Below are 12778 nucleotides of genomic sequence, written 5' to 3'. Positions count from 1 at the left end.
ACAGTACACACACCACCACCATTTGGTGTTCCTGAATAGAGGTGAAATCAAGGTTTCAAACAAACCTGAGGTGTAATTATCCAAAAAAGGTCATAAAGATAAAAAAAAAAAGGATGTATGCAGGGTATTGAATACTTTGCTACTATCTACTATGCAGATATAAAACAACTTATTTGACTGATAACTGATACCAATATTGATACATTCCCACCTAATTTTAGTGATCATCATGTCTTTTCTGTAGTGGACTTAACATCATATTATGCATTAAACCTTCCATGGCCATTCAAGGAACTGCAGGTTTCGGCAATTAAGGCCTCAGAGGTTGCAGCTTGCTAAGAATACACTTTCTTAATATAAGAAAATATGGCAAAGCTTGAAATGTCCTTCCATGGCAATGGCCTGTCAAGAGCATGCAATTTTCATGAAACAAATCCAAAAAAAATCCATGAGGGATATCTCCTGCAGTCTGCAAGAGAAGTTCAACCAAGAAGACTAATTTTCCTGCAACACCCAGTCCCCAAACATAATGCTTATAAACTTAACAGGAATGGGTTAAAAACAGCACATTAATGATCTGCAGTGGTCACTCACAGCGTCCATGCATCTTGAAACTGGAATAATTGACCAAATGTGCAAAGCCAATACCACCCATTATTGTAATGTATTTGAACTAAATTTAGATACTTTTCCAGTTAATTATATTTTTGAGGTTTTACATCCAAAGATTAGTGTGAAAAGACGTAGGATATCCACACTGATTCAATGCTGCAAAACAATAAAATATGAAAAATGACTAGGGGGTGTGACATGATGAGGGCCGTTAAATACTTTTAATAGGCCCCGTGTGTGTGTGTGTGTGTGTGTGTGTGTGTGTGCGTGCGTGTCTAAATGCGTAAGTGCAACTATGTGTGTCTCCATGTCTGCCAAGTGGACAGTTATGCTACACACTCTTGCAACTGGTATTACTTTCCATTAACAGGAAGGCTGAGTTAGAGGTGAGACGCTGCTTGTACTCCAGACAGTACAGCAGGATTTTTACACTCTCGGCCTCTTTCCCTCAGTCGGCTTCAGCTCCAGGACCATGGCACAAACGGCTTCCATCGACCCCACCAAGATGGGAAAGGGTCGGGCGATTGCCGTGCTGACCTCAGGAGGCGATGCACAGGGTATGTTAAGGGTTTCTAGAGTGGTATGTGAGTGCAGAGTGCCAAGACAGAGCATGTTTGCTGTTTGTTTGCCTCAGCAGGTGGTTGAGAGGATCTGGTGTGTGGGAGGTCATTACTTAATTCAGCAGCAGGGTTTAATGACGTAAAGTGAGTCAGAAACCTTGAAATATAGATTTCTTTTTTTTTTTCAGTGTTGGGCTTTTATGCCTTTATTGCATGGGAGAGCCTCAGAGTAAAAGGGGGAGAGAGAAGGGATGACATGCAGCAAAGGGCCATAGGTTACAATTAAACTCATGGCTGCTTTAGCAAGGACAGTCTTTGTGCACGGGGCTAGTTGAGCTGCTGGAATCTGAAATCCCTTTGGGTGGCTATAGTACCAGAAAAAACTCTGCTTTTTGCCTAAATTTTAGCCCTTTTTTACTCATATTCAATTTTGATTGCAGCTACCAATTATGAAAAAAATATGACAACTCATAATTTTTATTTTATTAGTGATAATAGTTAATGACTTCTCAATTGCAACAGAGCTATCTCAGCTATCTATCTCATTGAGCTAACCTGTGGAAAAGGGCAGCATGAATTCCTTCAGCTGAAGCTGCTGCGACCAAAGAGTGAGACAGCTTCTCCCTGACCTTTAACTTGATGAGGAATATCTCAACCATGACCTTTCGGTGACCTCACACAGCTCTGCAGTTTGTGCATGTGAAAGAGTGAGCTATCTGTCTGTCTGTTTTTCTGCCTCTCTGAACCATATAAGACTCTGGGGCAAGTGTGTAAATGCAAAACTGCACAGCTTGCTGACTGTTCTTTTTTAACTCACTTAAATACATAATCCTCATTAAACCTTACCTTTTTAGTCTTCATGATATCCTTTGGTCCAATTTTCTACCTCTGTTCCTTATTCCTCTCCCTCTAACACTGCTATTAGGGCTAATTTTAGAGGCATGACCTTTCTGTCATGAGTTTATAAAGTAGTGAGGTAGAGTGAGAGGGCCGTCCTTTACTTCGTCTCTCTCCTCTCTCCGTCTTTACCCTGTAAGTTGAGATGCTCTTGGCACCCTAAGCGCTAACCTATCCACAACTTGTCCTTTAAGCTACCCCCTGACTGTTGAGACTGCAGGCAGAGGCCCAGTTGCCTCTCCAGCAATACAAGCGTCCCACTATCACTGACAACTGAACTGTACAGTCAATTGAAATGCTATTATATTTTTGTTTAACAGGTGTTATTTTTGTACCACCAGACTCTCGTTATTCCACTCAATCAATTTTTCTGTCCCTAACAAATGGCCCTCATATAATTAAAAAGGCTAATATGCACACACACTGTGCCCACAGGTATGAATGCAGCTGTGAGGGCCACAGTTCGAGTGGGACTTTACACTGGAGCCAAGGTGTATTTTGTCCATGAGGTAAATGATATTCTAAATTTTCTGTTTTTATTATTTGATGAATCATGTTATCCGTACAATGTCAAAATTCACTCACGCATACACATACAAAAACTGGTCAAAATGCCCACCATAAAGTTCCCACAGCTCTATCTTGCTAAGCTGGTCTCACTTCCAACTCATCAAATACAGACGATTGGTCAGTGGCCCTCTATGTCAGATACCGATGCACAGAGGCCTCCTTGAGTGTCAGAATCAAATGCACCTGTTGTTGTGGCCTTTTTTGACACCCCAAGCAACTGCTCTGGTATAAAGAGAGAAAAGTCCCTCTATAGTTGATGGGAGGGTTGGTGGAGGGGTCAAACAAACAACAAACTGCTGTTTGTGTCCTATATAAAACCAGAAATCAGCTGAGTTATTATCAATATTATGTGCTTGTTCACCTATGTGTAGCACTCTATGTTGGTAACTTTGTGACATGATGTATGTGACACATGTCACATGATGTTACATTACGTTAGTAACAAGCAAACTTAATTAAAGCTAAATCGTGATGTATTTTTCTGACCCAAACCATGTGCTTTTATTGCCTAAACCTGGGGAAGTAATCCTTAAGTTTTCTTAACCTACATTCTAATTGTATTTTGAAAAGAGACTGCATGTATTTAATGAGCAGAAACTGAAAAGACACAACACGTGCAAAAAGCGTAAATTGACATGCCTTTCCTGACCATCCAAAACCATCGCTGGAGGGGTATCTAACAAGTCTGTGTTGTGCCAGAGACAAAGCATCGGCATTTGACGAGTTGGGAGTGACAAAGTGTTGCCATGTCTTTCCAACAATCCAAAAACCCCAAATTATTCAATCAACAAAATGAACAGAAAAAGTGATAACAAACACAAGTGAAAGGCTGGAGCAAGCAAATGTTTGCGTTTTTACACAAGAAATTTTTTAAACTATTAACTGATTGCAAGATGTTGCTTGCTTTTGATCAAGTAAGAGTTTTCAGCAGTATTGCACTGCCTATCACACATGATGAACCTTGCCTATAAATAATCTGTAAATCCCAATATAGTTAACGCACCACTTGCTAGACTGAAATAGCTGCACATGGCAGAGTAAAAATATGCCTGTATCATTAGGCCTGAAGCTTTCTCCCCAGCAATGACCCCTGTTCAAGGAGGTGTTATTTTGTTTTTGTTGACAGGGTTACCAGGGTCTGGTGGATGGAGGAGACCACATACGTCCTGCTACTTGGGAGAGTGTGTCTATGATGCTACAGCTGGTGAGAACAAGCACGAGGATGCAAAAGCAAATTAATCTTCATGTTGCTCATCTCCACTCTGGTTTTAACCTGTGATCAGTGAGGTTATGATCCGTGTAACTCTAGCAACTCTTTAGCCTTTACAGTGCAGCTCTGTAGGTCAAATGAAGGTCATTAAAAGTCAATTGAATGCCAAAGTTCATTTAAATATCTTAAGACTTAAAGGATCCGAGTGCTTAGGTTTCAGCAGAGCTGGACTGAGGCAAAAAATGACCCTGGCTTTTTGGCCCAGACTGGCCCACCACAGTCAATTACACATGACAAGTAAGTTATATATTTGTATTGGTATACAGTGAATTTTTATGCACCAGTTTGTGCCTTTTTTAGATGAATTTATGGGAAATGTCATAATACTTCTTGATTAAACTGTGCATAGTTGCTTTACCTTCTTTCCATTTTATGGCAGATTGTAGCCATTATTTTTGAGGTTACACACTGCCACCATCTACTTAACTGGAGACGCTGTTTCTATAAATTCAATGTTTTTATCAGGGGGACAAGTGTTTAAAAAATATTAGGCATCTGTCATGCTTCATAAAAGCTTACATTATGGCACACGTATGACAAAATATCAGGTGACACAGATTCCTGTAACTACGGTATATTAACCCACTACCTATAAGTGCACAATGAGAGAGGAGAGATTCTCTGCTGCGACCAAAACAGCCACCAAGAGCTGGCATGCAATCTAAAATCACACACTGGAGCGGAATAAATCAGCCAATGTTTGGTTCTGTGTAAAGCGATCATAAAGAAGGGACTTGACAGAGGTCAGTCTGAGCAGCAAGTTGCTTAAAGGGTCTAAAAGGCCCGAGGCTATTCATGAACCATCTGGGGTTGTAGCCTCAGACACCTGGCAATGCCATTCTGCCTGAAGGGCTATCTTGCTTCAACCTGACATTTTTGCACCTCTGTTTTGTTTTGTCTTATCCATTTTGGCACTCTTTTTTTGTGCTTTAGGCACTGAAACCAAAGGAGGGGGGATTGGGCCAGTCCAGTCTCAATAAAAAAAAAAATCAATATTACAAAATACACGTTTTATGGGACAGTCAGACAAAAGAGGAACTTTGGCCCACCGGAAAAGTCCCTTGTCTGCCATGTGTGTAGTCGAACCCTGGGTTTCAGATAATGTTACCCCGCCTCCTTATCTGCTTCATTGTGATCCTTGTTTTAAACCTTCTTATTGTCTGATTCCAGGGTGGCACTGTGATTGGAAGCGCCCGCTGTCAGGACTTCCGCACAAAGGAGGGACGCACCAAGGCCGCCTGTAACTTGGTCAAGCTGGGCATCACCAACCTGTGTGTGATTGGAGGTGATGGCAGTCTGACGGGTGCAAACCAGTTCAGAACAGAGTGGAGTGGGCTGCTGGCAGATCTGGTCAAAGCAGGTGAGACACGTTTCGATTTTCTAAGCAACACAACTTCAAATTAAATATCAGCCCTTTTGTGCTGATGTAAGGGAAAGTTGCGGATGGTTTTTATCATCTGGATACTTCAGGCTCCAGCCACTATTTAAGAATTACCGGTATCTGAGTGTGTTGTCATTGTAATCTGTGAACTCAGGTAAGATCACGGATAAGGAGGCCAAGGGTTCCTCCCATCTCAACATTGTCGGCATGGTGGGCTCCATCGACAATGACTTCTGTGGCACCGACATGACCATCGGCACAGACTCTGCACTGCATCGCATCATCGAGATAGTAGATGCTATCACCACCACCGCACAGAGGTATACTTGACACTGTTGATGCACTGATGTGATGGACAGAACTGCCTTGTCAGAGTCTTGACATGATACGTGTTGTTCTGCAGTCACCAGAGGACCTTCATCCTGGAGGTAATGGGCAGGCACTGTGGGTGAGTACAGTCTGTGTGTGTCTTTAAAGGAGCGGCATGGGGGTTTATTCATCTGTTAGGTTGTAAAACAATTTATAGAGTCACTGGTTATAGTCTACTTTGCCCCTCCTTTTAACTACATTTACATCTCAAGTATTAAAGAGAGTCTACAGCCACATTTGCAGGTATAGCTGTACTTGGGCTCAGTGGTGATTTGGGCTAAATGCTAACATGCTCACACAGATCATGCCATGGTATAAAAGGAGTTTATTCGGCATGGGTAAAGAGGTTTGGTAAAGAATGAGTGAGATCAAGTTTGGTGGGATATAGGGATCAAGGAGAGATAAGGAGAGGGATGAACTGTTTTTCAGGTTCATGTACAGTGCGATGCAGGGGTCATAGTGTGGAGATGAACGGGGCCAAACAGAGTCACAGTGTGGCCGGAGCATCTAGGAGCCCAGAGGTGGAGACTCAGGATCTGGTCACGTCTCGGTGAGGTCCTTGCATCGTCATCCTACTGGGGTTCAAATCCAGGACCTTCTTGTTTTGAGGCAATAATGCTAACACTGAGCTGTTGTGCCGAAGGGAGCGAGGACATGAAACAGGGTTTTGGAGGGTAGAGTCCTGAAGAAAGGATGGGATGAAAAAGAGGTGGTTGAATTAGTTCCTTAACCTTAATTATAATAACTTCATAGAAGTTTACCATGCTGACCATCTCGCATGTTAGCATTCTATCCATTGCTAATTAGCATTTAACACAAAGCACAGCTGAGTCTGTTAAGAGTGACATTGGTTTTTCAGGTTTTAATTTTGGTGTTAAAAACCAAAGCACTGGACAAAGTGTGACCTGATGCTGTTGCCTGAATGGGGGTAAGAATGGGATTGAGGGTTTACTAGATAAACTGACCTTACTGGTCTTTTCCCAATTTTTAACATACTCCCCATCTCCAATACGCTGTCTGATGAAATATTTACTGTGTTTTTGTTTAAATGTTGTTTCAGAGGCTTCTCCATTCTAACAAACATTAATAGCGTGAAAAAACAGAAATTTATCATATGAAAGGTTTGGATACTGACTTTTCAGTTCATGTGACTCTTCACCTGCAGTTACCTGGCTCTGGTGACAGCTCTGGCCTGTGGCGCTGACTGGGTGTTCATCCCAGAGATGCCCCCAGATGAGGGATGGGAGGAACATCTGTGCAGAAGACTGATGGATGTAAATGTCTTTTCTCTCATTGGCCTCAATGACTTATTCAAATCTAGCTTTTTAAAAATGAGTCTGCCTGTTCATCCTGACAGTTTTCTCTGTCCTTCTCAGCAACGAGGCCGCGGCTCCCGTTTGAATATCATCATTGTTGCAGAGGGAGCAATAGACAAGCAAGGCAAAGCTATCACATGTGAAGACGTCAAACTGGTCAGTAATGGTAGGAATCCAGTACACCAGCACACAGATAGGCTCTTCATATGACAAATAAAATCCCAATCTCTGTGTACAGCTGGTATCAAAGAAGCTCGGCTTTGACACACGCACCACCATATTGGGTCATGTGCAGAGAGGAGGAACCCCTTCTGCCTTTGACAGAATCCTGGTAATATGAGCACTGTCTGATATATAAATATTAAAATATTCAATACTATGTATCAGTCGTATACAAGTCTACCCTTTTCTCTCAGTGTCTGCTCTTTGATTGTCATGATTCAGGCCAGCAGGATGGGTGTGGAGGCTGTGATGGCCCTGCTGGAGGCCACACCAGACACTCCCGCATGTGTGGTCAGCTTGTCTGGAAACATGGCTGTCAGGCTCCCTCTCATGGAGTGTGTGCAAGTGGTGAGTTGAATTTTTCCCATAAACAAATCATTGTTCTTCAGGGCGACTCCAACAAGCAGTTTTTTTTTCTAAACTCTACCAATGAACTAGATGAGCAGCACTAATAAGCTGTGTGTTTGATGTGCATAATATTCTGATTCCATTCTCAGTTTCTGTTCTGTCTTTTCCGTCTTTCACACCAGACCAAAGATGTCACCACAGCCATGGGGGAAGGGAGGTTTGACGATGCAGTGAAGCTCAGGGGAAAGTGAGACGTGCACTTTTGCATTATCCATTTGAAATTATCCAAATGAAAGTTTTCTGTTCAGTTTCACATATTTGCACATATCTGCTTATTTCTGGACAATAGGAGCTTTGAGAACAACTGGAACACTTACAAAATGCTGGCTCATGTGCACCTCCCAGACAAAAAGGTCAGGAACTAGAGTTGAACCATCTAATAAATTAACTGTTTCATAGTCCCACTGAAAATGTTATCCTGACAAATGTTTCTGTGATTGTTCCTGTGCCAGAGTAATATCAACATCGCTATACTGAACGTGGGAGCTCCGTGTGCTGGAATGAATGCTGCAGTTCGTGCGGCTGTCAGGATCGGCATTCTCCAGGGCCACCAGATGCTGGCAGTGCACGACGGCTTTGATGGCTTGGCTCATGGAATGGTAAGTTCTACTTACGTGCACGGAGACAAGAAGGCTTTTACTTTCAGAGCATGAAAGAGTATGCACTCTGTCCCTGCACAGATTGAACCCATCGGCTGGTCTGGAGTGGCAGGATGGACTGGAAAGGGGGGCTCCATCCTGGGCACAAAGAGGTGAGATATTTCAATAAACCACTCTGTTAACTGGTACAGTAATAATAACATTGTATTTGTTGCAATCCAAGCCTCTCTGTGTGTTGTTGTGGTAGTGGTGCTGGCCATGTATGCATGTGAGTCCTATGTGTATCCCATTGTCTGGCCTTTGCTGCTGTTCAGTACTGCACTCATACAATGGTTACTGCTATTATTGGGACAATGACATTACAGAGGTGTAACATCCACCCTCAAATTTCCTGTCAGGTAACACTGTTGGCTCTGTCAGCACTGTTGCTGTTTGTTAACGCTGTTTATTGAGTTAGCACTGTTAGCTGCTCACTGCCAGTTCAACAACCTCCATACTGAGAACCTTGATTAGAAAATACTGCCCCAGACAGTGAGTCTTAGATATTCCCTGAATGCCATATACTGCCCCTGTAAGGGCCCTTACACACTAAGCCAACAGTTGGCTTTTGGTCAGTCTCAGGTTGTCGGTGGGCGTCTGTTGCTTAGTTTTGGCCTTATCATGCTGAATTGGCAGTGGGGCTGGTGGATCCCATCAATGAATGAAATAGTTCTGATTGGCAGTTCAGCTCAGCGCATGAGAAGAGAAACAGAGGTGTTATTGTTCACTAGCACATGGAAAATATTCTTTCTTCCTTCAACATTGGATTGTGTTGTCAATGTGCTAATTGGCTAACTAGCATCTTGATTCTGTCCTGTCAGTCTTTCTGTTCTCCTTTTTAATGATAAATATAGTCTACCACCGCCTGCTGGTACGGAGAGTTACTTTCTCTCACGCAGGCACAGAATGCACATGCTTGATGGATGTTGGCTGCAGTCTCTGCTATGTGTTCAGGTGCATCTTTTTGGCCAAGACATGGGCAAATAATGCTGATAGTGTTGCTTTTATTTTAACAGTGAGTATGTGGACGTAACTATAATTCTATATCCTTCCTGTTTAAAGGTCCTTGCCAAGCGTGTTTATGGAGGAAATCAGTCTGAACATTGCTAAGTTCAACATTCATGCAATAATCATTATTGGAGGCTTTGAGGTGAGCAGCTGAATTATAGAGGTTTTGTTAGTGCATAACACTAAAACACAACATGTACATGACATTTTACTAATTCCCTCCTTCCTTCTTGTCTTTAATAGGCATTTGTTGGGGGTCTGGAGATGGTGCAGGCTAGAGAGAAGTATGAGGAACTTTGTGTTCCACTTGTCGTTATTCCTGCTACTGTTTCCAACAATGTTCCCGGATCTGACTTCAGTGTTGGCACAGACACTGCACTTAACACTATAACCATGGTAAAATTCTTATAGAACATGAAACCAACACCAGAGGATTGAGAACCTAAATCTCACTCACTGTATTCTTTTACTCTCTCTCCTTTTCCAGACATGCGACAGGATCAAGCAATCTTCTGCCGGCACCAAGAGACGAGTGTTCATTGTTGAGACTATGGGAGGATACTGTGGCTACCTGGCAACCATGGCAGGCTTGGCATCTGGAGCTGATGCCGCTTACATTTACGAGGAGCATTTCAACATTCACGACCTCGAGGTCTGTCCCTATGAAAGTACAAAAAGGGAGGAAGTGATGACATAGATCAGTGGTCTGATAGCTGATTTGTTTGCAGGTGAATGTGGAACATCTGGTGGAGAAGATGAAGACAACAGTGAAGAGAGGACTGATTCTGAGGTTTGTGATACTTGGCATAATTTCTACTCTGAGAAGAATAAACTTTACACTCTGCAGTTCACTATGGCTTCATCTCACCTAATGTCCTATGTCTGTTTTAGAAATGAGAAATGCAATGCCAACTACACCACAGACTTTATCTTCAACCTCTACTCAGAGGAGGGCAAGGGTGTGTTTGACTGCAGGAAGAATGTACTTGGACACATGCAGCAGGTGAGCCATTAAATGAAAAAAATGACTGACCCGAATCCTAATGGACACAGGGAATTTGTTACGTATGTTTGAACCCAATAGGTAGAGTAACATGACTCATATCAGGTCTCTGGTCTGTTTTATAGACAAACCTGGTAATTAAAATCTCTACTAAAATTGTTGTTCTACAGCTAAAAACATTTTTCATCTCGAATTGTTTGAGATGTGTATTTTTATAAAATTCTGTCACTTTATTATTGTAGTTGTTGAACTATTATAAACTGGTCACATGCTGGTGACCAGTGTAAGATAATTCTAAGCTGCTTAAATCGAGCATTCAAATGTAGACGTTTAAACTTTGTAAGTATGGACATGCTCCACATCGTTCAGTCGTTTAGTTCATTTTACAGAGTCCATGAACACTTACGTGTAATTCAGATTTACTGACATAGTAAAAACATTAGAGACAAAAAAGTGCAGCCTTACTTTGTCTAAAGTGGTCGTACAATCAGAACATATGTTGAGTTCTTAAATCCAGAGTTTTTTTTGTTTTGTTTTTTTTTTCAGAAAATCAGTCCAGGTTGTGGATATTGTGGTGCTCACTATTAGTTTATCCTCTGCTCTGCCTCCAACTTACTGGTGCTGCTCCTAGACATTTTTTTCACATTATTTTCACTCATGTGATCTGATCCTAAATCCGCCTCATCATTAACCAAGTTAAACACACAGCACTTATGCCTCATGATCAGCAGTGATCATGGGCCTTCTCTGATCCACTCAGGTATGACGCATTCTGAAAGACAAACTCGGGTATCGCAGTAATAGAATGGGACCCCACACAGAACAAGTTGACCATAATAAAACCTGGACCCAAACCCATACAGGTCCCAAGTAGGGTCTTGGGCTCTAGGGTCAAGGTTGACCTGTGAAGAACTTCAGTGCAGACTGCACATTATTTTTGCCTCCAGTTTCAATTTCACAAACATGATGAAATCTATCCTCTGTTATTAGGGGGGAACACCAAGTCCCTTTGACAGGAATTTTGGCACGAAGATGGGGCTCAAGTCTGTGTTATGGTTGACTGACAAGCTGAAGGAATGCTACAGACATGGTGAGGACATGTTGTATACAGTTGTGATGTAATGAATCCTTTTGCTTCCCGTGCTAATGTATACTATATCTTTAATCCCTGACCTCCAGGTCGGATCTTTGCCAACTCTCCAGATTCAGCCTGTGTGCTGGGCATGAAGAAGAGGTCTTTGGTCTTTCAGCCTCTGGCAGAGCTTAAAGATCAGACTGACTTTGAGTAAGACAATTGATTTTTTTGTTACTTATTCTGTTTTGTGTTTAATGACATTTCACAGTTAGACACAGTGGGCCAAACCAGGGTTAGAACTTGAGTAAATCTTGTACTTGAGTTGACAGCTTGCTAAGGAAAGGGACTGTAATCTAATGCCCATGTAGACGTACTTGTGCTACATATGTATGTATGCAGTTGTTAGCTATAAAGCCTAAACCCCCTAGTTTACTTTGGACTCTCTCTGCCCCCTAGTGGTCAAAATTCACTTAATCCATCTTTATTCTAAGTATTTTACAGAAATTACTTGACTCCCTAGTAGGGGTGTAACGATGCTGTACATACATACATAAAGTGGGCCAGAAAAGCTTCTGCTCCCCAATTGCATAGAAATTACGTGTGTCTTATGTATTATAGCAATCCACATAAAGAAGGAAAACAACAGGGAAGTGGGCTTTATAAAAAACAAAACACTTTTAGTGGCAAAGGCACACCCTGGCACACCTGTGGCTATGCGCATGATTCGCACAAGTGCTATTAAATACATTTTACAGTTCCCACACATCTATTTCTATATGCAAATGTAAGTGAAATACTTTTGCTGTCAAGCCCTTACATAACAATGTTTGACGTGCAAAATACAAGGCACAAATTCTTAGTATCAATACAGTAGATTTATGCCTTGAAAAGTGATTTTAGATTGATAAAAGTCACACTAGAAGGACGACTTGCCATTTACCTATTGATGTGGTATGATCGCAGGAATATAAATTGATGCATCGATACAAGGAAGGTATCATTCAACCCCTACTGCCTAGGCTTTGAGAGAGTTGTTCCTTTTGTTTCCTCTTTGCACTGACAAATATTGTCCTCCACAGACACCGTATCCCAAAGATTCAGTGGTGGCTAAAGCTGAGGCCAATCCTGAAAATCCTGGCCAAGTACGAGATAAACCTGGACACCTCCGAAAAGACTGCGATGGAACATGTCATCAAGAAGAGAGGCTTAGTTCCACAGTAGCGTTTCTATGTCTGACCGTCTTCTGTTAACAGCACTAACTCAAACTTTATCTCTAAAAAGTGCAATATTAATAAAGATCATCACTGTATCACCAAAAAACAGGAGATATATGTATCTTTTTTTTTTACAGAAACACTCTGTCACAACAAAAACCGAATAGTCTAATTTATTGCAACTATCAAAATTAGTCTGCAGCTTTGTTTCGAACCCATAATAAATCACAAGAAA

The 12778-nt window shown here is 41.8% G+C and overlaps 1 protein-coding gene across 1 annotated transcript; it reads left to right on the top strand.

Annotated features, from left to right (window-relative positions):
- The first annotated feature begins 892 nt into the window (after positions 1 to 892).
- pfkmb (phosphofructokinase, muscle b) lies at positions 893 to 12649 on the top strand. The gene is given in 24 exon segments (XM_042503714.1): positions 893 to 976; positions 978 to 1029; positions 1032 to 1169; positions 2505 to 2578; positions 3766 to 3843; positions 5080 to 5269; positions 5445 to 5610; positions 5694 to 5738; positions 6825 to 6933; positions 7036 to 7131; positions 7214 to 7306; positions 7420 to 7545; positions 7728 to 7792; positions 7895 to 7958; positions 8058 to 8204; positions 8286 to 8356; positions 9306 to 9393; positions 9495 to 9647; positions 9739 to 9903; positions 9980 to 10041; positions 10143 to 10254; positions 11245 to 11344; positions 11434 to 11539; positions 12409 to 12649. Coding segments are annotated over 24 exon segments (2511 nt in total). The 5' UTR covers positions 893 to 907; the 3' UTR covers positions 12551 to 12649.
- The last annotated feature ends 129 nt before the right edge of the window (positions 12650 to 12778 follow it).

The sequence above is a fragment of the Plectropomus leopardus genome, chromosome 2 (genome assembly GCF_008729295.1).
Source record: "Plectropomus leopardus isolate mb chromosome 2, YSFRI_Pleo_2.0, whole genome shotgun sequence".
Taxonomy (NCBI): domain Eukaryota; kingdom Metazoa; phylum Chordata; class Actinopteri; order Perciformes; family Serranidae; genus Plectropomus; species Plectropomus leopardus.
The sequence above is the reverse complement of the archived record's forward strand: the minus strand, read 5'-3'. Positions and strand labels throughout refer to the sequence as shown.